Source organism: Oncorhynchus clarkii, chromosome 3 (assembly GCF_045791955.1).
Source record: "Oncorhynchus clarkii lewisi isolate Uvic-CL-2024 chromosome 3, UVic_Ocla_1.0, whole genome shotgun sequence".
In the NCBI taxonomy this organism is placed as follows: Eukaryota; Metazoa; Chordata; class Actinopteri; order Salmoniformes; family Salmonidae; genus Oncorhynchus; species Oncorhynchus clarkii.
The window spans coordinates 59,952,877-59,980,053 of record NC_092149.1 but is presented as its reverse complement, the minus strand read 5'-3'; the positions used below and the strand labels follow the sequence as shown (position 1 = coordinate 59,980,053).

The following is a 27,177-nucleotide window of genomic DNA, read 5'->3' as shown; positions in this document are numbered from 1 at the left end:
GCTGCAGTTAATTACATTTCCTTAGTCAACTGGAGATAGAGTGTAGAGCCTATTATGATCTCTCAGCTGAAGTTACAGCAGATAGACAAACAGCCTGACTCAGACAATTATGGCTCATTTCACATTTCCTAGAGTTGCATGCAGCAGCTCCCGTCTCCCTAAAACAAAGAATCCATTCCCAACACCAGAGGAGTGAAGATAGGAAAATAGTGGGTGGGTTTCTGTTCTGACTGCTCACATTCTAGAACAATGTTCAACCTATAGAATTAGAATCACTAGAATGAACATTCGTTTTAGTCATTCTAATTCTATAGTTATTCTAGTCATTCGAATTCTATAGTTATTCTAGTCATTCTAATTCTATGGTTATTAAACCTCAGTGAAAGGCTGTGTATTTCCTTACCAACTGTTATTGATGGGGCCATCCAGGAGCATGTCATCCTCATGAAGCAAATCCTGCACTAATCTTAATCTCCCTCCCTGTGTGTCACTGATGTATGGACATAATAACCAAAACAGAAGGATTAGGCTAATTACTGTACTGTGCTGCTCTTGTCTTGTAATGAACATATCGGGGCTGGGGCTACACAGCAGCATGCTGCAGCATGTCTTAAGGGTGTTGTTTTCTCTTCTACCCTTCTCTTTTTTTTCCCCTTTCCCTCCTCTAATTTTTTGGGTGTGGGAGGAGGAGGGGGCGAATGAATGGCTTGCATCAGCTCGCTGGTGATTAGCATCGCTAGCGCTCTAGTGGCAGCGGTGAAACCTGACGAGTCAACAGCAGGCCTCGGGAAAGGATTAGCGTCGCTAACACTGATGCTAACGCTACGGCTAGCGCTAACCTGATGCCAACACTCCTCTCTCTCTCTCTCTCTCTCTCTCTCTCTCTCCCCGAGGTTCACTGGGAGGCCAGTGGTGGTGAGATACTCCAGGCTGCAGTAGACATGGCTGAATTAGCCATTTAGACCTGTCAGTCTATCAATCCATTGGCAATTACCGTACCACTCCCACCGCTAGCAGCTTGTGGACGGAAAGACTGGACTGCTTTCAGTAAGAGACTCAGAGTCACTGAGGTGAATGAGAGAGAGAGAGAGAGAGGCTGCACTGAAGAGCTAAGACCTATGTATTTTTAGCCCGTTGGAAGGATCTCACAGGGGGATATAGAGCGATAGATCAAGACTGCTTCTGTGTTTCTACTTCACCACACTGGATTGCAATCCTTGCACTCACACATATCAAGCTGAGCACTTATACTGAAACAGAAGATGTTTTCAGGCAGAGTTTAAACCTAAACCTATATTCTCCCAGGGTCTTGTGTTAGGTGCATGGTGCACCTGTATAATTGTAGATGCATGGTCCTTGGTCAGGTTAGACAGTGTGTTTTCAGGCAGTGTGTTTAGTGCATGACCTGGCCTTATTGGCTGGGTAACCTTGTAATCTCCACCCGTCCACCTCTCAGAGCCTGAGAGTTCCTCTCTAGGTTTCTTCCTAGGTTCCAGCCTTTCTAGGGAGTTTTTACTAGCCACCGTGTTTCTACATCTGCATTGCTTGCTGTTTGGAGTTTTAGGCTGGGTTTCTGTCTAAGCACTTTGTGACAACTGCTGATGTAAAAAGGGCTTTAGAAATACAGTTGATTGATTGCATGGTGCATGATGCATGGACCATAGTTATGGTCAGGCCTAGGTTCTGTCTCACCTGTGTGTGTCCTCTGGTGTGCCTTCAGGTGGGAACTCTTGGTGTAAACCTTCCTGCAGCCGTTGAACTGACAGCGATGGACCCTCTTCTTGTTCTCTGGGATATCTCCCCCCAGCGACCCAGCCCCCTGCTCGCTGTCACTGTGCCCCCCCCTGCTGGGCGGCGAGGGTAGAGTGGAGTGTGTGGCCACCAGCTTGGCCGCATTCAGACCAACCTTCTTGGCCACCAGTTTGAGAGTGAGCGTGCCGTCGGCCGTGGCGGTGAGCGTCTGCATGGGCTTGACCAGGTGGCGGCCCAGCTCAGGCGAGGAGGGTGGTGTGAGGGAGGTGACGGCACTCAGCTGAGCAGCGTTGACCCCGTTGACCCCCTCCTTGGTGGTCTTCGCTCCAGACTCTTTTCCGGAGGCCTTGGTGTTGTGGGGCTGTGGGGCCTGTAGCACCTTGGGAAGGGAGACGAGGAGGGGAGGAGGGCTGGGCTGGTCGGGGAGGCTGGGGAGGAGGGGGTCCATCAGGTCCTCGTCACTGTCAGCACCCTGCATGAAGGTGGGCGTCAGGAGACAGTCGAGCTCCTCGTCAAACAGCTCTGATAGACGCTTGGGTTCTGTCTGCAGGTACCGCTCCAACTCCAGACACGTCTGTAAGGGTGAGAGAAACACGGTCAGAAACAGGAGAAACAAGAGAAACAGTTTCAGGAGAGAACACTCATTCTTAATCTACACATATTATTCAGAGACGCTTGGGCTCTGTCTGCAGGTACCGCTCCAACTCCAGACACTCAGTCAGAGACTGGGACACAAGGTCGGCACGGGCACAACAGCCCCACCACACTCATCTCTAATCAATACATACTGTTTCAGACCTCATACAAAAGTACCGATTTGATTAGCCTCATATGAAACAACATCATATCATAACATCATATCAACCATATACACTCTTAGAAAAAAGGGTTCCAAAAGGATAACCCTTTTTGGTTCTAGATAGCATCCTTTTTTTCTAAGAGTGTATGATAACCAGTCAGTGATTCAGCAGAAATCAAACACTCTGACACAGCCACACACTCTATATCATAAAACCACTGACTAGATACATATCCAGCTCTGCTAATCTAACCACCATCACACATCATCATAATCTGAGCATCCTATCATCCCCTCCACCCAGTATGGTCCAGTGGTCCAGCCTCTCCAGTGTTGACCATGTCACCGGCTCCTAGCTGAGCCCAGAGAGGGGGATTATTCTCTGATTGAACTGTGCTGGCCTTACTCTTACCCTCCACTCCGCTTTACAAGGGAGAGAAATTAACCAGCCATGGAATTTTTATCATGAGAAACAGGAAGGGCGGGAAGGGAGGGGGATACATGCAGAGAGAGAGGGAGAGAGAGAGGGAGAGATATAGGGATACATGCAGAGAGAGAGGGAGAGAGAGAGGGATAGATATGGGGATATGTGCAGAGAGAGAGGGAGAGAGAGAGGGAGAGAGAGAGGGAGAGATATAGGGATACAGGTATGTGCAGAGAGGACACAGTTTACCAAACACTCAGCGGAAAGGTTGTTCTATTTAGGCTGTTCCCTCACCTCTCTCTTAAACCATACCCTACCAGAAAATCTCATCGTTAAAACACACACACACACACACACACACACACACACACACACACACACACACACACACACACACACACACACACACACACACACACACACACACACACACACACACACACACACACAATCACTCTCTCTCTCTCTCTTGTTTCTTTTCTGCTAGGGCTTCATTAGAATGAGCAATGCCTTGCCGAGAGAGAGAGAGAGAGAGAGAGAGAGAGAGAGAGAGAGAGAGAGAGAGAGAGAGAGAGAGAGAGTGCAAATTCTTCATACTGGTTCTACAATACTGTTGTGCAGTCACAGTGGTCAGTTTAGATATTAGATTGTTCCGTTTGGCATGTCACAGCTAAAACACTTGGGCAGAGGGAGAGGGGAGCAGAGCACCGGAATGGAGTCAAACCTTCCAGCACTTTAATCCGTGTCATCAGTGCAAATTATAGCTGCCTTACCTATTATCTTAACTACAGAAACACTGTGACACGATGTATCTAAAGGCATGCAGCACTTGTAGGCTGCTCTGTTCCCCTGTGTTTATAGTCAGGCCCCCCCACCACCACGACATATTTTTGTTGGGCATCTGATAAGCTTTGCTTTGCTAGTTTTACTTCTGTCTTATTTTTTCATTTGCGTATGAGCATATATCAAAGAGATTTATTCGGGGGTGTGAATGTTTCAAACTCATTTAGTCTGATAAGCATTGTGTAGATATAGTGCGACGACGCACTAAAAAAGTCCTTTGTTAACGCTGACTAACAGTTGTGCTAAGACAAGGCTTTGGGCCATTCCTTTGACCAGCTCCTTGCTATGATTTGTGAACACTTTTATTCTTTCTTGGTAATTCTAGTGTAATACAATCTGCAGTCAAGCATGGCCAAGGAGGGCCATTGTATTTATTGTATTTTAATTGGATCAATCATCACTAATGCATGGTAAAAGCAACACTGCAGGTAGGCTTAGCCATGACCCTGCTTGCCAAATGACCATTGAGACAGTTGGAATAGCTCTTTAAACATTGTGCTGCCTTCTGAGTACATATTATCCTCAACTGTGACTAGGCCCACAGTATGGTCAGTGGCACACACCTCAGGGGCTGGACAGGGGGAGGTGATATCACACGCCAGTAGGCGTGTCCAGTAGGAGAATACACTACCTATGACATTTCATGTATGACCTTTACGTTTTTTTCATATGCGATAGGAAAGGTAACACACACATTCTGACACATATGCGCACACACATATACACACACATATACACACATATACACACACACACGCACACGCACACCCACGCACACACACACACACACACACACACACACACACACACACACACACACACACACACACACACACACACACACACACACACACACACACACACACACACACACACACACACACACACCCTGCAGGGGGATAGATCAGTGCAGTGTGGGAGCATGCTGGCTCATGGCTTTGGCAGCTCGTGTGAGTAGAGGGGGCTCAGTCACCTCCATTCCCCAGTTCCGTCCCACAACATACGGATAAAGGTCATATCATACTGTGCTGCTGCTCAAAGGACATTAAACCCTGCATGGCCACGTACTAAACCAGGCTGAGCATTCATAGCCCTATACACTCCTTAAAAAAGGCTAATTTATTTGTCACATACACATGGTTAGCAGATGTTAATGCGAGTGTAGCGATATGCTTGTGCTTCTAGTTCCGACAATGCAGTAATAACCAATGAGTAATCTAACCTAACAATTCCAAAACTACTACTACTGCGGCTGTCCCAGATATAACCTTTTTTGGTTCCAGATATGAACATTTTGGGTTCCCTGCAGAACCCTCTGTGGAAAGGGTTCTACATGGAACCCAAAATTGTTCTACTTGGAACCAAAAGAATCAAAATGGTTCATCAAAGGGTTCTCCTATGGGAACAGCTGAATACCCCTTTTAGGTTCTAGATAGCACCTTTTTTTTTTAAGAGTGTAAAAATGTATAGATCTAATATAATAAGATTCATATGGAAGTGGATCAATCATTATAAGACTATTTATTGGGAGAATAAAGTGGGTGGTTAGGTATAGGCTATATTGTTGTAGAAATTGCTGAGAAGTTTGCTAACTGTCTCTTTAGACTTCCAGTCATTGCTCTAACGCTAGTTAGCAATGGCTCCAGAAACTACCTTCAAACTGCACACAGAGACATCCTGCACGGAGAGGCTTAATTGCCAAAATGTCACACTATCCCTTTTAACAGTGACAATGTTATGTTAAGTAGGTGTGCCATGTTTTACAAGGCTCCATTAGTCACATACAGTATTCTCCGAAAACACCAGTCAGAGGAAATACAATGACCAGAGGTTGTGTGTGTGTGAGTAATCACCCCCTAAAAGATTAAGCTACCACCTAAAGCACATACAATACGATATAATGCAGTACAATACAATACAATATAATACAGTACACATAGAACAACAATATAGTTGGAGTTTTTATCTGGTCACACTGACATGGGGATGAATTGTTGTTAATAGTTAAATACACTACAGGAGAATAGAAGTGGTGGGAAAAGTACCCAATTGTCATACTTGAGTAAAAGTACACATACCTTAATAGAAAAGTGAGTCACCCAGTAAAATACTACTTGAGTAAAAGTATTTGGTTTTAAATATACTTAAGTATCAAAAGTAAATGTAATTGCTAAAATGTACTTAAGTATCAAAAGTAAAAGTATAAATAATTTAAATTCCTTATATTATGCAAAGCAGCTGGACACATTTCCTAGTTTTTTATTTTTTCATGGATAGCCAGGGGCATGCTTCAATTAGGACATAATTTACAAACGAAGCATGTGTTTAGTGAGTCCACCAGATAAGAGGCAGATGGGATGACCAGGGATGTTCTCTTGATAAGTGTGTGAATTTGACAATTTTCCTGTCCTGCTAAGCATTCAAAATGTAACAGTAAAAAGTACATAATTCTCTTTAGGAATGTGGTGGAGTAAAAGTAAAAGTTGTCAAAAATATAAATAGTAAAGTAAAGTACAGATACTCCAAAAAACTACTTAAGTAATACTTGAAAGTATTTTTTACTTAAGTACTTTACACCACTGGAGAATAGCAGCGTGGGGACTACATTTTTCCTGTTAACGCTAGTTTTATATGAAGCACCTGTTAAAAGTCTATTGAATGTGTAAGTAGGTCTATGTTTTCTCCCCTCTCACACTGTGACTGGGCCATAGATCCCACAGCTACAGTAAAGACAGTTCTCCCTCTGTGAGCCTGGACTCTGAGATCCTTGATGCTAGGCTTAGATTTGTAAGCCACTTTGGATAAAAGCATCTGCTAAATGGCATATATTATTGTGCGTGTGCGTGTGTGCGTGCCACAATGTATGTGTGTCACAGTGTGTGTATCAAACTGTGTGTGTGTCCATCAATAATAGATGCTGAGCCGAAGGGGTTCACACCCAGCTAAGAGCCTCTGTCTGTCAGACAAAGAGACCAGAGAGGACCACAGCCATCGCTACATCTACAGCTAACTGTTATTACACAATCCAGCTGGACTCCAACTAGACACAAAGGGGAAATTATCACCAGTCTGACCCAAATGGCACCCTATTCCCTTTATAATGCGTTCATTGGAAGACTATCCATAGGGCTCTGGTCAAAAGTAGCTCAGTATATAGGGAATAGGGTGCCATTTGGGACGCAACCCCAGCAATATCCGACTTGGTTACTCTCAATGTCTTGGCACCAGTGGCGTAACTTGTGGGCCCCCTGCCTTGCGGGGGCTGAGGGGGTGTGTGAGCTACGCCAGCGCTTGGCACCCTGCTCGGGCATTATAAAGTCAGCACATCATCTAAACTAATGGCTTCATATGATCTCATTCCTGCATCTAGGAAAATGTGTATTTATGTTCTCTCTCCCCTCCATTTTGGGGTTCAAATCTCTCTCATACAAATAGGTTTTAATTAAAGCTTTGGCTTTCATCCGATGCTGTTTGAAGCTCTATCTCTTGATGCTAAACTGATCTCTCTCCTCCACTTTTCTCTCTCTCTCTTCTCTCTCTCTCTCTCTCTCTTCTCTCGCTCTCTTTTCTCTCTTTCTTCTCTGCTCTCCCCTCTCCCTCTCTCCCCCTCTCTCTCTTCTCTCTCTCCCTACACAGCATGCGTTGATGAGTAATTAGCCACTCAAACGACCCAGCGAAGAGATACTCTTTATTCAGCTAATTTGCTGATGGGTAGCCTGTGTGTGTGTGTGTGTTTTCATCTGTGTATGTATAAGAGAGAGAGTGTGTGTGCAGAGACTGGTAGCCTACGTGCCAAGAGTTTTGATTTCACTGCAGAAAATCTCCTCATTGTGCCTTGAGGGGCTATGCTGTATAACTTAGAGAGAGGTGCCATCTCAGAGAATACAGTTTGTCCCCTCAACCCCCTTCTTCTATTTGGCCTGTACTGTGTCATACAGCCTTCAGTGCAACTGGCTGTTCTCAATGAGCCGGAATGGAGTCTGTCCGTAACGGGCCATCTCCCATCCCCTCTGGTGTTCATAACAATAACCCAGGGTGCTGTAACTTCGCCACAGCTATTATCCACCCCCTCCCAACACACACACACACACACACGCTCCGAACATCATAACCATTCCTCTGTAAAATTGGGACTGCACCCTTGATTCATTGCTGTTTATTTTGTCGGGAGCGTTAGGGAAAGCGTTAAGAGGGGTTTGAGTGTTTCTGTGGGAGCCTGCGGTACCTGCTGCACCATTAGCTCTGTAACGACACCACAATTACTGAGGCTGAGGCAGCCCTGCCTGTCAGAGGAGAGGAGCGTTATCAGGGCGGGAGGATGGGAGGAGTGACAGATGCTTGCCATCAACACAGGAGACGTTTCAAATCTCTAGCGCTTTACCTTCTCCCATCCTCTATTCCACAAAATGATCTAACCTCATCAGAGACCTCTGTCCACCTTTACTAAGACAGAGGGAGATATATAAAGAGGGAGGGGGAGAAATGGGACATGGAAAGGGTGGATAGAGAGAGATGGAGGGAGGGAGAGAGTGAGAAAAGAGGGTGGAAGGATAGAGAAAGACACAGAGAAAGGGTAGAGGGAGGGAAAGCGCTTTACTCTGCCAGTAAGAGGTAGATGCTATCTGTCCCAATGACATTTAGAGCATCATTGTAGCAGAATAACATCCCAGTCATCTGGTCTGGAGCCCACACCGTCTCAGAAAGGATTTAATGGATTTGTTACCCTCCCTCCCCTCTCCTTCTCTAGCAGGGGATTGGTTTACTATGGAGCGCCTGTGTGTGTGAGTGTGAGTAGGAGTGGGAGTGTGGCTTGTCATGGCCCGGCCTGACGACCAGCGGTGTGGCTCTTGCCTGCTGTTTGATGATGTGTATGAGATGTGATGTGTGTGTGTCTGTGATGCTGGAGAGAGTGACAGTGGAGGGACCATCAAATCAAATCAAATTTTATTTGTCACATGCGCCGAATACAAAAGGTGTTGACCATACAGGGAAATGCTTACTTACAGGCTCTAACCAACAATGCAGTTCACGAAATAGAGATAAGAAAATATTTACTAAATAAACTAAAGTAAAAGATAAAATAAAAAGACAATAAAATAACAATAATGAGTCAAGGTAATATGTACATGTAGGAAGTGTTAAAGTGACTATGAATAGATAATAAACAGTGAGTAGCAGCAGTGTAAAAACAAAGGGGGGGGGGGGCAATGCAAATAGTCCTGGTAGCCATTGATTAGCTGTTCAGGAGTCTTATGGCTTGGGAGTAGAGGCTGTTAAGGAGCCTTTTGGACCTAGACCTGGTGTTCCGGTACCACTTGCCGTATGGTAGCAGAGAGAACAGTCTATGACTTGGGTGACTGGAGTCTTTCACAATTTTTTGGTCCTTCCTCTGACAGCGCCTAGTATATAGGTCCTGGATGGCAGGAAGCTTGGCCCCAGTGATGTACTGGGCCGTACGCACTACCCTCTGTAGCATATTATGGTCAGATGCCAAGCAGTTGCCATACCAGGCGGTGATGAAACCGGCCAGGATGCTCTCATTGGTGAAGCGGGAGAACGTTTTGAGGATCTGGGGACCCATGCCAAATCTTTTCAGTCTCCTGAGGGGGAAATGGTGATGGCGTGCCCTCTTCACGACTGCCTTTGTTTGTTTGGACCATGATAGATCGTTGGTGATGTGGACACCAAGGACCTTGAAACTCTCGACCCGCTCCACTACAGCCCCGTTGATGTTAATGGGGGCCCGTTCGACCCTCCTTTTCCTGTAGTCCACGATCAGTTCCCTTGTCTTGTTCACAATGAGGGAGAGGTTGTTGTTCTGGCACCTCACTGCCAGGTCTCTGACCTCCTCCTTATAGGCTGTCTCATCATTGTCTGTTGTGTCATCAGCAAACTTAATGATGGTGTTAGAGTCGTGCTTGTCCACACAGTCGTGGGTGAACAGGGAGTACAGGAGGGGACTGAGCACGCACCCCTGAGGGGCCCCAGTGTTGAGGATCAGCGTGGCAGATGTGTTGTTGCTTACTCTTACCACCTGGATGTGGCCCGTCAGAAAGTCCAGGATCCAGTTGCAGAGGGAGGTGTTTAGTCCCAGGGTAATTAGGGATGAGATTTGTGGCCACTATGGTGTTGAAAGCTGAGCTGTAGCCAATAAATAGCATTCTCACTAGAGGTCGACCGATTATGATTTTCAATGCCGATACCGATTATTGGAGGCCCAAAAATGCCGATACCGATTAATCGGCCGATTTATATATATATATGTTTGTAATAATGACAATTACAACAATACTGAATGGACAATGAACACTTATTTTAACTTAATATAATACATACATAAAACCTATCTAGTCTCAAATAAATAATGAAACATGCTCAATTTGGTTTAAAAACTGCAAAACACAGTGTTGGAGAAGAAAGTAAAAGTGCAATATGTGCCATGTAAAAAAGCTAACGTTTAAGTTCCTTGCTCAGGACATATGAAAGCTGGTTCAATATTCTCAGTTTTTCAATATTCCCAGTTAAGAAGTTTTAGGTTGTAGTTATTACAGGAATTATGATGCGTCAACTATTTCTCTCTATACCATTTGTATTTCATATACCTTTGACTATTGGATGTTCTAATAGGCACTTTAGTATTGACTAATCTCAGGAGTTGATAGGCTTGAAGTCATAAAGAGCGCTGTGAATCAAGCATTGCTTAGAGCTGCTGGCAAAAGCAGTAAAGTTTGAATGAATGCTTACGAGCCTGCTGTTGCCTACCACCGCTCAGTCAGACTGCTCTATCATATATCAAATCATAGACTTAATTATAATATAATAAACACAGAAATACGAGCCTTTGGTCATTAACATGGTCAAATCTGGAAACAATCATTTTGAAAACAAAATGTTTATTCTTTCAGTGAAATACGGAACCGTTCCGTCTAAATATAAGTCTAAATATTGCTGTTACATAGCACAATCTTCAAGGTTATGTTCATAATTATGTACATTTCTGTCAAATTAGTTCGCAATGAGCCAGGCGGACCAAACTGTTGCATATACCCTGACTATGTGTGCAAGGAACGCAAGAGAAGTGACACAATTTCCCTAGTTTAATATTGCCTGCTAACATGAATTTCTTTTAACTAAATATGCAGGTTTAAAAATACATACTTCTGTGTATTGATTTTAAGAAAGGCATTGATGTTTATGGTTAGGTACATTCATGCAACAATTGTGCTTTTAGCAAATGCGCTTTTGTTAAATCATCCCCCATTTGGCGAAGTAGGCTGTTATTTGATGATAAATTCACAGGCACCGCATTGATTAAATGCAACGCAGGACAAGCTAGTTAACCTAGTAATATCATCAACAGTGTGTAGTTAACTCGTGTGAAGATTGATTGTTTTTTCTAAGATAAGTTTAATGCTAGCTAGCAACTTACCTTGGCTCCTTGCTGCAGATTACCGATTGTTATGAAAATTTGAAATTGTCCCTAATTAATTGGCGATGCCGATCTGGATCTGTTGGGGTGGTATGCGAATTGGAGTGGGTCTAGGTTTTCCGGGATGATGGTGTTGATGTGAGCCATGACCAGCCTTTCAAAGCACTTCATGGCTACAGACGTGAGTGCTACGGGGCGGTAGTCATTTCGGCAGGTTACCTTCACTTTCTTGGGCACCGGGACCATGGTGGTCTGCTTGAGGTAGGTATTACAGACTCGGGCAGCGAGAGGTTGAAAATGTCAGTGAAGACACTTGCCAGTTGGTCCGCACATGCTTTGAGTACACGTCCTGCTAATCCGTCTGGCCCCGCGGCCTTGTGAATGTTGACCTGTTTAAAGGTCTTGCTCACATCGGCTCCCGAGTGCGTGATCACACAGTCGTCCGGAACAGCTGGTGCTCTCTTGCATGCTTTAGTGTTGCTTGCTTAGATGTGAGCATAAAATACATTTAGCTCATCTGGTAGGCTTGCGTCACTGGGCAGCTCATGCCTGGGTTTCCCTTTGTAGTCTGTAATAGTTTGCAAGACCTGCCACATGCGACGAGCGTCAGAGCCGGTGAAGTAGAATTCAATCTTAGTCCTGTATTGACGCTTTGCCTGTTTGATGGTTCGTCTGAGGGCATAGTGGCTGGATTATTGTCCCACTCCTTGAAAGCGGCAGCTCTAGCCTTTAGCTCGGTGCAGATGTTGCCTGTAATCCATGGCTTCTGGTTGGGATATGTATGTACGATCACTGTGGGGATGATGTCGTCGATGCACTTATTGATGAAGCCAGTGACTGAGGTGGAATACTCCTCAATGCCATTAGATGAATCCCGGAACATATTCCAGTCTGTGTTAGCAAAACAGTCCTGTAGCGTAGCATCCGTGTCATCTGACCACTTCAGTATAGAATTATGATCAGATTTGCCAAATGGAGGGCAAGGGAGAGCTTTGCATGCTTCTCTGTATGTGGAGTAAAGGTGGTCTAGAGTTTTTTTCCCTCTGGTTGCACAAATGGGGTAAAACTGATTTTATTTTGCCTGCATTAAAGTCCCCGGCCACTAGGCTTCTGGCTGAGCATTTTCTTGTTTGCTTATGGCCTTACACAGCTGGTTGAGTGTGGCCTTAGTGCCATCATAGGTTTGTGGCGGTAAATAGATGTCTACGAATAATATAGATGAAAACCTTCTAGGTAGATAGTGTGGTCTACAGCCTATCATGAGGTACTCTACCTTAGGCGAGCAATACCTTGAGACCTTGAGTCATCGCACACTAGCTGTTATTGACCAATAGACACCCTTCCCCACCCCTCGTCTTACCAGACGTAGCTGCTCTGTTCTGCCGATGCACGGAAAACCCAGCCAGCTCTATATTGTCCGTGTCGTCATTCAGCCCCGACTCGGTGAAACATAAGATATTAAAATGTTCAATGTCCCGTTGATAGGATTGTCTCAATCATAGATCATCCAGTTTATTCTCCAGTGATTGCACATTGGCCAATAGAACAGATGGTAGAGGTAGTTTGCCGACAAATTCTCACAAGGCACCCCCTATATATCTGTCTTTTATTCACACAAATGACAGGGATTTGGGCCTGGTTTAGGTGAAGCAGTATATCCTTCGCGTCAGACTCATTAAAGAAAAAATCCTCATCCAGTTTGAGGGGAGTAATCGCTGTTCTGATTTCCAGGAGCTCTTTCCGGCCATAAGAGACGGTAGCAGCAACAATATGTACAGAATAAGTAACAAACAAACAACCAGAATAGCACAGTAGGTTAGGAGCCCGTAAAACGGCAACCATCCCCTCCGGCGCCATTGTATGGTGAAGAGGTTGTGTTGAAGCTGGGATGCTATGTCAGTCAAGGAGGCCAAAGGGGAGACGACAGCTGAAACACACACACACACACGGTCTCCCCATCCCCCCTCTTCAAAGCTCTAGGGTTCTTGACATTTAGAAGATCCAGTTACAGGGAGAGGCAGTAGATACAGTGCTTTAGTGTGTGAGCTGAGCGCATGGTATGTGTGTGTGTGTGTGTGTGTGTGTGTGTGTGTGTGTGTGTGTGTGTGTGTGTGTGTGTGTGTGTGTGTGTGTGTGTGTGTACTTTGCTGCTTTATTTGAAAAGCTGGTCGTAAAACCAGTGAACTGGAGGCTCTTGGAGGCTGATTTCTTACACAAGACAACAAAAGAGTAGAAGGAGCTCAATAAAGAGGTGAATGGCAAATGGAAAGACACGTGTGTGAAAAGTCAACACACATCAGCTCTGTACAATGCTGAGTGGCAAAAGAGATTCCCTTTGATCTGAAACAAGACTCCCTGACTACGTCCTGAATGGCACCCTATTCCCTATAGTACACTACTTTTGTCCACAGCCCTGGTAAAAAGTAGTGTGCTCTGAAGGGAATAGGGTGCTGTTTGGGATGCAGTACAAGGCCTGGCAATGGAACAGTTTGTTCTCTCAGAACATCAATCTCAACAAAGAGATTTGGTTCTGTGTTCAAGAGGGTCGAGAGAGCAGACAAAACAAGAGATAAGCATCTGAACAGGACGTACATTACTCCCCAGACCTTTCGATGTCTGTTACCTTTCTCGTTTTATACACAAAATAGGTTTCAGAGGCCTTTCTCTCCGCAGCTACTGTTGGAACTGAAACAGCCCTGGGATGGTTGAGGAACTTTCTTCATATAAAGCGGTAACACAGAAAATATTACATTTAGACCACAAAACCCAAGCCTTCTTAATGTCCTGAGGCACAGCTAGCTTTTATTGCTTGGGATATGTCCCTGAAATGCCCCCCCTGATCTGCCCAGGCCACAACCCTCCCCTATCCCCAATCCCCCTACCCCACTGGTCTCCTCCAATGAAATTTTAATCAACAGTCTATGATGGAGTGGGGCCACTCAGACACTCCCGCTGTGTGATTGCTCTGCCCTCCCCCCCACCCCCCCACCCCTCCATCATCTCTGCACCTGTGTCAACCCCCTCCCCCACTCCTTCTCTCCCTCCCTCCTTACAATACTTACAGTAGCCCCTCATTTCCCCCTCACCCCTGCCTCCCCTAGCCCCCCCCCCCCCCCCCCCTCTGCACACGTCCCGACACATTCTCTCACAGCAAAGCAATTAGCACGCGAACGTCACCCCCCCTACTCTTCCCTCACCCCCCCACCTCTACTCCCGCCCTGATCCACTGCCACCTGGGCAGACTAATAAACATAGGTTATAAAACGAATGAATAGCGCAGGCAGCAGCAGATAGACGCAGCATAGTGCAGAATAAGGAACATTTAAACAGCTGTTAGTGGAGACAAGGAAGATATGCCCTTTTAATTTGGGGGATAATTTAATCTGTTTTTTCTTGGCCCCTGGCCACTGACGCGTGGTTTGTGCATGTGCGGGGAGCGGGGATTGGGTGGGATACGGAGTGATATGATGGCTGGTTGGAAATCAACGTCTCTCCTGCCGTCACGCGCCAGACGGCCCTTCGCCAGGGTCATTTGTCAAGTCATGCACTTGTCCTCCAACATGCAGCAGTTATGGAGGGTATAAAAATGATGTGCTTACTTTCCACAATCCATTGCTGCAATTCCCACTGACAGAATAATTGGCTACAGAGCCAGAGCATTGCACTCACTACTACCACAAAACATGGTGTGAGTCCCACATGGCACCCCATTCCCAATAATGCCATAGTAGTGCATCATATATGGAATACGGTTCCATTCAGGGTGCGGATGAGGAGTCCATCTCCTGTTTGAGTGTGTTTCTGGGTTAAAAGCAGAAAGCAAGGCCTCGTTCATCCCACCAACCACACATTCACTACCTCCGCATTGGACAATTCTGAGCGCCCTAACAGAAAAAAAGAATCAACACTTGACTTTTTGAATGTTGTTGACTTCTACAATACATATTTCCGATTTTTAATGACATCTCTTGGAGAGGCCACTTGTGAATATACTAGCCTACAGCATTTATGGCAGAGGTTTAATAAAAGGCATTTAGCATTACTCTAATATACACAGAGAACACTCAGATGTAGGATTGCATGGCATATCAGCATTACATCAATGCAAAGTCAGCAGATATAATTTCTGACCCTAACCTAACCCTAAATTATATTGAATTTACACACAGAAATATTTCGAAAGATCAACATCTTGATCAAGTGACAAACAAACAACCACCTGTCAAGGTCTATGTCTCCTGATATATATTATGCCACACTGCCTGGCCTGCACTGTGTACTGTAAGACAATCACACCATCGTGCATGGCCCCAGCCAAATCAATAGGAGGAAGAGAGAACGAGAGGGAGAAAAAACAGAGGTGTGGTCCCAGTTACCAGAAGGAGAGAGGAAGAGAGGAGGGGAGTGAAGAGGAGAGATAAGGGTAAGATGAGGGAGAGCAGCCTGATCTCATAGACTTGATGAAACTTAGTAAATGTAAATCCGGGACACTCAAAATACTATGATATGTTATGTTTGGTACGGTTACATAAGACAGATGGTTACTTAAGGCAAACAACTAAAGTAGGGTGATTGGTCAAGGTGGACGGGTGGGCGTATAACGCAAACATCTAGCAACCCAAAGGTCACAAGTTCGAATCTCATCATGGACTTTTTTATTTGAGCAAATTAGCAACATTTCAACGACTTACTAATTTTTAGCTACTTTGCAACTACTTAACATGTTAGCCAACCATTCCAAGTTAATTTGGGGCTCTCGAGTGACGCAGCGGTCTAAAGCACTGCATCTCAGTGCTAGAGGTGTCACAACAGACCCTGGTTCGATTCCAGGCTGTATTCACAACCGGCTGTGATTGGGAGTCCCATAAGGCAGCGCACAATTGGCCCAGCGTCGTCCGGGTTAGGGTTTGGCCGGGGTAGACTGTCATTGTAAATAAGAATTTGTTCTTAACTGACTTGCCTAGTTAAATAAAGGTTCATTTTTATTTATTTCTATAAACCCAAACCTTAACACTAACCCCTAGCCTAGCTAATGTTAGCCATTCTAGCTAGGCTAGAATTCATAACATATAATACGAAATGGGGGATGGAATCCACAAATGAATACAAACAGCACCATATGAAACGTAACATATCATACTAAATGGAGTGTCTTGGATTTACCTACAGAATAATACGAAATGCTCTGAGACGAGGTTGGGGAGAGAGGAGAAAAGCACCTGACTGTGAGTGAAAATCAGGAATTCACAGCCACATTTGGCAACACCTAAAAATATCCCACTGCTGACACCACCTGCTGCAAGCAAGGCCTCTCTCAGGAAATACACAGAGTTGTGTATGTGCAAGCGTGCGTGTGTGCGTGTGTGATTCTGTGTGAAAATGTTTGATATTGCGTGTTTGTGTGTGCATGCATGTATTATTCCATGTGTGTGTACATGTGTGTAATTGTGTGTGTCTTATTACACGTGTGTGTTACTTCCTATTGCCTGCCCTGCAGCCAGTGCAGAAGAGGGACGTCAAATGGCCCGGACACTGAGAGAGCAGAGGGTTGTGGAGGACATGAGAAATAAGGAAGAGCGATTGCACTCAGAGGACTTGGCCCTATTAGTGGGCTAGCTTGAGCTCTGGGTGAATTATGGCCAAGCAGCAAATAACCCTCAGGCCATTCCAGTGTGTGTGTGTATGTGTGCTTCAGTCATATTGGCTTAGCTAGTGGGCTTAGTGTGACCATGCTTAGAGGGGGAATCAGGAATCAATACATCACTGTTATCCCCCCAATTCACTACGGCTGGGCCTGGGTTCATTTCTTTTGGATTCGCTAGTTATATAAATGGTGGTGGGAGTGGGAGTGGCTTTAGTGTATTGTGCATTGTCTGGCAGTGACAGCCATGCTTGGGTTGTGATTCTGAGTAAGGAATGTCTGGTGTCTGGTGTAGTGTGTGTTAGTGATGTGATCTAAGTGTTGTAGATATGTAGGAGGACAATTGTTGTAATTTGAAATGCCACAGAGTAGGGCTAGGGTATTAAAAAATATATATATATATATTTTACAAATACCACCGAGTAGGAACTGGTCTCATCTGGTGTGACATCAATTATGTCTGTCCTGTTTCATCTCTCCACATTTCTCCTTTGTCTGGCAAACATGCAAAACATGATAAAGCAGATTCATTTTGTTCTCTCGTTCAAATAATCAACTTCAGATCTCCATTCATTTCTGTCCACCATAGTACATACAGCTTCAGTAAGACTGTCTGATACATAGATATATTGTCTATGGTCTAATATCTGCCATCCAGATCAGCTCCGCATGCCAAATGTCTGTTTACAACATCAGTGATGTTGTGTGTGGCTGGCCAGTACAGTCAGTGGACCAGAGTTCAGTTTATACACAGGGTTTCATCCCTCCTTAGATGTGTGTGTGTGAGAGTTTCTCTGTACAGTCAGTGGACCAGAGTTCAGTCTACACACAGGGTGCTGATCCCTCCTCAGCCTGGATGTGGATGTGACGAGGGGTGGCTAAGGATCAGGTCTGCTCTACATCTGTATCCTATCTCAGTAGGAGAATGCCTGGCCGGATGAGACAGCTGTAGATCTGAATGGGAATCTCCCCATTCCATCCTTTATCTGAGTGACTGGTTGAAGACTGCAGTACGCACACAACCCTTATTTAGTCACTCACTATCTGCATTAATTGACCATGAAAGTACCCAATAAATACACAGTTAGTGTTCATGTAATCTGGCTAAGTACTTTACTCGTAGGCAGATAGTTAAGCTCAGCTCTGGGGTTGAAGATTAGAGAGGACAGCAACGCATTCATTACTGTGCTTCAATATTTACTTTTGCTTTCTTGCTGTCTATCAACACCAAGAGGGAGATACTATTTTAGTCCCCCATGGGCCCTCCTCCATTCCTCCGTTCCTCCTCTCTTCTCCTCCTATCCTCTCCTGTCAAATCTGTCTTTCTTTGTCTCCCTCCTGCACATTGCCACCAAGCTTCTGTCTGCTCTCCCCTCCTCCTCTTCCTCCTCCTCTTCATCTCCTCTCTAGTCTTTGTCCCACGTGCACCCACCCACCCACACACACACCCACCCATACACCCACCCATCCATACACCCACCCATACACCCACACACACACACACACACACACACACACACACACACACACACACACACACACACACACACACACACACACACACACACACACACACACACACACACACACACACACACACACACACACACACACACACACACACACACACACACACACACACACACACACACACACACACACACACACACACACATACACACACACACCAGGCTAGCTCCTCTGGGAGCGGGGAGGAAACAGACGGACAACAGCTCACACAGAGATGAGGAAAACACAGTGTCACCATCGCAGCGTGTCGGTTAAAGCCATTCACATTTTTAAGAGAAACAAGAGACAACGTCTTGACTTTGTGTCGGTGTGAATGTGGGTGTTCTATCAGCCTTTGTTTTAGAGGACTGAGGGGATGCGTTGATATCCAAGATGATTGCAGGGTCAAGTGAAACAGTAGTGGGTGTGGAATGGGTTGACATATTGATGAAATGAGTCAATTGTACATTATCCTTGTTGTTCAATACTTAAAATATATTTTTCCCTTCTTTAAACACCCTGAGTTGTTAGAAGTGGTGGTGGGATCCCGTGTTAGTGAGAGTGGTGGTGAAATTAGTTGTGGCTGAGCTGATGTCTTGTGACACATCTTGGCAGGACATAAGGGCTGCAGCGTTCAGGTTCATGAACTAAACCAGACAGGTTTATTATGACATCAGCAGTTATCAAGCCAGGGGGAGAGCAGGGCTGAAACACACACACCTCAACCTAAATGTTCATGACACAGCACAGCACAGGACACACACACACACATACACAGACAGACAAACATTTATAGAGATAGCTCTGCCATAAAAGTCATTCCTAGATATTAAATTCTCCTGGCAAAACCTCACAGACCCCTGTATAACCCCACAGTCAAACCTATTCTATATCCGTATGAATTATTACAAGACACCATCTGTAGTCTATAATAATTCTACCCCATGGAGAAAAAGGATAATAAAGATGATTATTTTCAATATTGTGCTTCTATAAAATTCATCCCCTCCCAGGGCAGAGGAACAAAGCAAGGCTGATTCTATTCGGTGGTTGTCTGATAACTCTCTGTCTGACATAACCATAACCCCATCCGTGAAAATCGTATTTTCTAACTCCCCACAGGAACACGCCAAACTGAATAAGAAACTTCATGTATCCCGGTTCCCCTCCTGAATGAGGCCTAATGAAAACCCTCTGCTCTGGGCTCTGACGGGGAGCTGAAGGAGAGCATTTATGTATAGTCAATAATCAGGTGTGTGTGTGTCTGTGTCTGTGTGTGTGCATGGCATGTGTGCATGTGTGTGTGTGTGTGTGTGTGTGTGCATGCGTGCGTGCGTGCGCGCGCGCGTGTGTGTGTGTGTGTGTGTGTGTGTGTGTGTGTGTGTGTGTAAAGCAGTGAATTGTGTAGTTAATAGTGAGATATGAGGCAGCATTCCAGCTAGGGGCCAGCTAGTCAGATCTCAGATCTCTGAGGCAGAACCAGCCGAGGGAGGCCAGGCAAGGGACAGGCCTACAGCTACATCAGGGTGGAGATGGTGCTGGGAACACAACAGCCTTCTCTGTAGTCTGTAATGTGACTAGACTGAAGGCCCTTTGATCAGTGGGACAACAACATGTGTTATCATAAACAGAGGGATTATTTTATACAATACATTTATACTGTAAATCTAAGACATTGTTATCAATTTCCTTGTTGAGTTACCTGATTTTAGACAGCGGGAGCATAATTTTCAATGTACCTCAGTCACTACACAACCCCCCCCACACACACACACACACACATAGAACCGATAATACCATGTCTGAGAGAGAGAGGGTTTTCCAATTGCTGAGGTAAAACAGTAAAACAGGCCAGAGGCGACAGCCTGCCAGCCACACTGTTCTCTGATCCTGATCCATAGCCTCTTCTCTTCTACCGGTCTCAGCCAGTCTGTCCAGCCAAGGGTCAGGGGTCAGCCTGCTACCACCCAATTAAACCCAGCAGGACAGGGCAGAGCCACTCTGGATCTTGGAGAGGGATGTGCCCTCCTCGCCTCCAGGGCCCATGTGACCACAGGGTCACCCAGAGTCCACCAACCAGTGGGGGAGCTCCTCGCTCAACGCTCGCTGCCTGCCGCATCGTTAATGAACTGCCCGGAGGCGTCCGTGTGTGTGTGACACTGTGTCATCGGGAAGGTGGGCCAGCGGAACACTTCAAAGAACTGAACAGTGAGTCAGAGTATTGTGGTGGACGACCGTGTCTGAGTCCAGACAGGATTAGCTTTCCTTTCCAAGTTGACTCGACTGAGTAAAGGAAAGTAGATTAGTGGGTCATAAAGGGTGGCTTTTTAAATGAGTATGTGTGTGTGTGTGAGATGTGTGGGTGTTTGAATGGTAACACTGAAGGACAGTGTGTGCGACCCTTCCATCTGCGTCCCCAAAACACACACACAGTGACTTCTAAGCCCTGACAGCGTGCAGCTGCAGCTGATGAATACATTCAGTTAATGGAAGGGGGGGCTGTGCCTGTGTGTGTGTGTGTGTGTGTGTGTGTGTGTGTGTGTGTGTGTGTGTGTGTGTGTGTGTGTGTGTGTGTGTGTGTGTGTGTGTGAGTGTGTGTGTCAATCATCCTTTGCCTATGTTTGTGTGGGCTAGCCGACAGAGAGAGAGAGCTATTTCTGTTTGTGTACACACAAAACACACAAATACCCACTCAGTTGTGCTGGGGTCACCAGATCCATGGTTTGACGGTCAGAGCCAGGACAAAGCAGGGGAGAGTTAAGCCCATTCAGACGCTTTATCAGCAAACACGTGTCAGTCCAACAATGACCTCTTGATCCTTGCTGTCCCCCACCCACACAGCCAGCCATCACAGCCATCACACACACCCTCCTCTCCCCGTCAATACAGCCGTCACTCACAAACACACTCATAAAGCTATACACACACACAAACGCAGGCACGCACGCACGCACACACACACTTGACATCTGAGACTACAGATGACCTCACTATATAGAGAGAGAGAGACAGAGAGAAAGTGAGTGAGAGAAAGAGAGTGAGAGAAAGAGACAGACTGAAAGACAGTGAGAGAAAGAGACAGAGTGAAAGACAGTGAGAAAAAGAGAGAAAGAGAGTGAGAGATAGAGACAGAGAGAAAGACAGAGAGAAATAGAGTTTGAGATAGAGAGAGTGAAAGACAGTGAGAGAAAGAGACAGAGTGAAAGACAGTGAGAGAAAGAGACAGAGAGAAAGACAGAGAAATAGAGTGAGAGATAGAGACAGAGTGAAAGACAGTGAGAGAAAGAGACAACCTGAAAGACAGTGAGAGAAAGAGAGTGAGAGATAGAGACAGAGAGAAAGACAGTGAGAGATAGAGACAGAGAGAAAGAGAGTGAGATAAAGAGACAGAGAGAAAGACAGTGAGAGAAAGAGCGAAAGAGACAGAGTGAGAGAAAGAGACAGAGTGAGAGAAAGAGGCAGAGAGACAGAGAGTGAGAGATAGAGACAGAGAGAAAGACAGAGAGAAAGACAGAAAGACAGAGAAAGACAGAGAGAAATAGAGTGAGGGAAAGAGAGAAAGAGAGTGAGAGAAAGAGACAGAGAGAAAGACAGTGAGAGAAACAGAGAAAGAGAGTGAGAGAAAGAGACAGAAAAAGAGAGTGAGAGATAGCGACAGAGAGAAAGAGTGAGAGATAGAGACAGAGAAAGAGAAAGAGAGTGAGAGAAAGAGACAGAGTGAAAGACAGTGAGAGAGAGTGAGAGAAAGAGACAGAGAGAAAGACAGTGAGAAAAAGAGAGAAAGAGAGTGAGAGATAGAGACAGAGAGAAAGACAGAGAGAAATAGAGTTTGAGATAGAGAGAGTGAAAGACAGTGAGAGAAAGAGACAGAGTGAAAGACAGTGAGAGAAAGAGACAGAGAGAAAGACAGAGAAATAGAGTGAGAGATAGAGACAGAGTGAAAGACAGTGAGAGAAAGAGACAACCTGAAAGACAGTGAGAGAAAGAGAGAGAAAGAGAGTGAGAGATAGAGACAGAGAGAAAGACAGTGAGAGATAGAGACAGAGAGAAAGAGAGTGAGATAAAGAGACAGAGAGAAAGACAGTGAGAGAAAGAGCGAAAGAGACAGAGTGAGAGAAAGAGACAGAGTGAGAGAAAGAGGCAGAGAGACAGAGAGTGAGAGATAGAGACAGAGAGAAAGACAGAGAGAAAGACAGAAAGACAGAGAGAAAGACAGAGAGAAATAGAGTGAGGGAAAGAGAGAAAGAGAGTGAGAGAAAGAGACAGAGAGAAAGACAGTGAGAGAAACAGAGAAAGAGAGTGAGAGAAAGAGACAGAAAAAGAGAGTGAGAGATAGCGACAGAGAGAAAGAGTGAGAGATAGAGACAGAGAAAGAGAAAGAGAGTGAGAGAAAGAGACAGAGTGAAAGACAGTGAGAGAGAGTGAGAGAAAGAGACAGAGAGAAAGAGACAGAGTGAGAGAAAGAGACAGAGAGAAAGAGACAGAGTGAGAGACAGTGAGAGAAAGAGACAGAGTGAAAGACAGTGAGAGAGAGTGAGAGAAATAGACAGAGAGAAAGAGACAGAGTGAAAGACAGTGAGAGAAAGAGAGATAGTGAGAGAAAGAGACAGAGTGAAAGACAGTGAGAGAAAGAGAGAAAGAGAGTGAGAGAAAGAGAGAGTGAGATAAAGAGGCAGAGAGAAAGAGAGTGAGAGAAAGAGAGTGAGAGAAAGAGACAGAGAGAAAGAGACAGAGTGAGAGAAAGAGACAGAGAGAAAGAGACAGGGTGAGAGAGAGACAGAGTGAAATAAAGAGGCAGAGAGAAAGAGAGTGAGAGATAGAGACAGAGAGGTAGAGAGTGAGAGAAAGAGACAGAGAGAAAGAAACAGAGAAAAAGAGAGTGAGAGATAGCGACAGAGATAAAGAGAGTGAGAGATAGAGACAGAGAAAGAGAGTGAGAGAAAGAGAGAGATAGAGAGTGAGAGAAAGAGAGTGAGAGATAGAGAGAGAGAAAGAGAGTGAGAGATAGCGACAGAGAGAAAGAGAGTGAGAGATAGAGACAGAGAAAGAGAGTGAGAGAAAGAGAGAGATAGAGAGTGAGAGAAAGAGAGAAAGAGAATGAGAGAAAGAGAGTGAGAGATAGAGAGAGAGAAAGAGACAGAGAGATAATGTTAACACGTTTCCCATGCCAATAAAGCCCTTTGAATGGAATTGAATTGAAAGAGTGAGATATAAAGAGAGAGAGAGATAGAGACAGAGAGAAAGAGAGTGAGAGAAAGAGACAGAAAGAGAGTGAGAGTAGTAAACAGCCCATTGACAGCGGCAAAGCCTTTGTGCAATGTTATATTTTGCCCCAAACAAGCGAGGGATTGAGAGCCAGTCAAAACAGCATTCACTGCTCAACATAAACAAGCATTTGATTCACTGGTTTCTCTCTGTTTACAGCCGCCTCCACAGTATATCCTCTTTTCTTGTTGTAATGTTTGGGTAAATGCATTTGTTCTGCTGGCAGGTAAGGGCACAACAGAGGTCCCTCGACATAATGGGAGTAGTGGATAAAAAAGCAAGCAACCTTTCATTGACAGAACAGTAAGCAAGCACACTCACTACAACCCAGCATTACAGTATTGTGTTGGGACATCGTGTAAGGTTCTACTTACACAAGCTGAAGGAATGGCTTTGTGATAACCATTCTCGCTGTGCGTCCACATAGAACTGACTCACTGAGCTGACTGACCCATCCACAGGACTGAAGAGTCATGGTGGTGGTGTTGTAGTGGAACTAAAGGCAGGGGATTGTTTGGGGTGGGGGGGAAGCATTAGTGGGGAGCACCTCAAACATAGATTAATCCAGAAGAGGCTGGTAGTGATCTGAGCCCAGTCAGTAAACTGGGGAGGAGAGAAGGAGAGACAGAGAGATTGAGTGATTGAGAAAAGGAGAGAGAGACCAAGAGCGAGAGAGAGAGTGAGAGAGAGAGAGAGAGAAGAGAGAGAGAAGAGAGAGAGAGAGAGAGAAAAGCGGAGGAGAGAGATCAGTTTAGCATCAAGAGATAGAGCTTCAAACAGCAGAGAGAAAGTCAGATCCCTGAGAGTCAGATCCCTGTCTTCCTTTAAAGGGATTTAGTGGGGGTGGGGGGAGCTTCAGCCTCTGTTTATCTTTGTATGGTAGCAGCTAATGTTCTAATGTGGGCCAGCCTGGCAGCTCTGGGGTAATCTAATCAGGATACAGCCATTTTCATTAAACCGCCCAGCCGGGATTACTCCCCCTCACAAGCCGATTGAAAGGGGACCCAGGGTTAACAGCTTGTTATAGGATTGGGGTGTGGGGGGGACACTGAGCTGAGTGAGGGATGCTAGGCTAGCTAATAGTGTGGCTGTTGTGATGGTGTGTGTGGCTGTGGTGGTGGTGTTGGTGTGGCAGGGGGTCCTATGCCAGGCTAATCTTCATTAGGCACTGCTATGAGAGGAGGAGAGAAAGGGGCCAGACAGGGGATACAACACTCAGACAAAGACAAAACAAGAGGGGGGAGTGGCTTAAAACAAACAAAGAGCAGGGAGGACTGAGGTAGAGACAAAGGGAGAGAGATGGATAGAGAGAAGGAGAGAAGGAAAGGAAGGAAGGGGCATCAGGGGAGAGGATAGGAGGGGGAGAGAGGGAAAGAGATGTAGGGGATTCAGAGATGGAGAGAAGAGGGGAGGAAGATAGATAGGGAGAGGAGGGGAATGAAGAGAGGGAAGCGTTTTGTTTCACGGGGACGAGGTGGGTCGGTCAGTGTCGGTTGGTCCTCTGGGCTCTGGTTGTATTGAGATCTCAGGTTACAACACTGTTCTGTTCCAGTCAGTGGGCATGTGACTGATAGGCCCTGTTCAGCCTTGTTCAACCAATCACTGAGTCCATTTCCCTGTCAGCAGTCTTATCAGCCTGCTGGCACTGGGCCACAGCAACACACCACACAGCCCAGGCTGGGATAAATGACTTCAGGTAAAGCCTCAGCTATACTGTACATACAGGGCAGACTAGATGGTTAGTTACCTCCTATTACCTCTAGTAGAGCTGACAGCTTAACATGCTGCAGTCCCAGTAACCGGATTAACCGTAAGAAGAACAAATCTAAATTCAATGCTCTTCATTTAGATCGTAGTCTAAATGCTGAGTAATAGTGATGGAGGTAAAACATGATTCACAGCATTACCGCAGTACAGCCCGCGTCAGTTGTAAAATGTCACTGACTCACTGAGTTCATTGGAGGACCAAGTCCAGGAATCAGGAATGTCCTTTCTTTAGGTTCAGGTTCAGGTCCAGGAACCAGGAATGTCCTTTCTTTAGGTTCAGGTTCAGGTCCAGGAACCAGGAATGTCCTTTCTTTAGGTTCAGGTTCAGGTCCAGGAATGTCATTTCTTTAGGTTCAGGTTCAGGTCCAGGAATCAGGAATGTCCTTTCTTTAGGTTCAGGTTCAGGTCCAGGAACCAGGAATGTCCTTTCTTTAGGTTCAGGTTCAGGTCCAGGAATGTCCTTTCTTTAGGTTCAGGTCCAGGAACCAGGAATGTCCTTTCTTTAGGTTCAGGTTCAGGTCCAGGAATGTCCTTTCTTTAGGTTCAGGTTCAGGTCCAGGAACCAGGAATGTCCTTTCTTTAGGTTCAGGTTCAGGTCCAGGAACCAGGAATGTCCTTTCTTTAGGTTCAGGTTCAAGTTCAGGTCCAGGAACCAGGAATGTCATTTCTTTAGGTTCAGGTTCAGGTCCAGGAACCAGGAATGTCCTTTCTTTAGGTTCAGGTCCAGGAACCAGGAATGTCCTTTCTTTAGGTTCAGGTCCAGGAACCAGGAATGTCCTTTCTTTAGGTTCAGGTCCAGGAACCAGGAATGTCCTTTCTTTAGGTTCAGGTTCAGGTCCAGGAACCAGGAATGTCCTTTCTTTAGGTTCAGGTTCAGGAACCAGGAATGTCCTTTCTTTAGGTTCAGGTCCAGGAACCAGGAATGTCCTTTCTTTAGGTTTAGGTTCAGGTCCAGGAACCAGGAATGTCCTTTCTTTAGGTTCAGGTCCCAGGGACAATGAGTGACAGTCCAGCCTGTTACAGTGTGTCTCTGAGTAACGCTGTGAGGCTGTGAGCACGAAGTTACCTGAGAACTAGCTACTATAATTACACCGCTCTCTTTACTGTGTCCCTGACTGACTGCAGTACGAGACAGCCATACTGTAGGTTGACGAGGGAGTCAGCTTTCCCCTGTGCTCTGTCTGTTATGTTGCAGTACCGCGTGAGTGTGTGCAGTCGGAGTAGGTTTAGGTTGTACATTTCTGAACACATCCATGTGGGCCAGCCAAAATGCTCAGCAGTCAGTGACAGTGACAGGAACCAAGGCATTTTCCACGGAATATTGCTGATCTGTATCAGGCCAGATCCTATTTGTTCACGGCAAGCATGGATGTTGAGTAATTTGTTTGGAGATTGTTTTAGAACAAAAACACATGTTTCTGTAAACGGAGTACTAAAATGGATTCAGCTGCAATAACCTCAGCGATGACATAGAATACAAAAGTGCAGGGGCCTTGACGTGATGCAATGACACAGCCGCTCCATTGTGGGGCCCAGCTCAGTGACACAGCTCCTCCACTGTGGGGCCCAGCTCAGTGACACAGCTCCTCCATTGTGGGGCCCAGCTCAGTGACACAGCTCCATTGTGGGGCCCAGCTCAGTGACACAGCTCCTCCACTGTGGGGCCCAGCTCAGTGACACAGCCGCTCCATTGTGGGGCCCAGCTCAGTGACACAGCTCCTCCACTGTGGGGCCCAGCTCAGTGACAC

General features: G+C 45.7%; 1 protein-coding gene across 1 annotated transcript in view; it reads right to left on the bottom strand.

Annotated features, from left to right (window-relative positions):
- The window catches only part of LOC139400170 (Krueppel-like factor 7), a 67,314-nt gene that overhangs the window by 11,403 nt on the left and 28,734 nt on the right, over positions 1-27,177 (bottom strand). Inside the window, exon 2 of the mRNA XM_071145186.1 lies at positions 1,693-2,326. Within this exon, the coding sequence (XP_071001287.1) occupies positions 1,693-2,326 (634 nt within the window). The remainder of the gene's footprint in view (positions 1-1,692; positions 2,327-27,177) is intronic.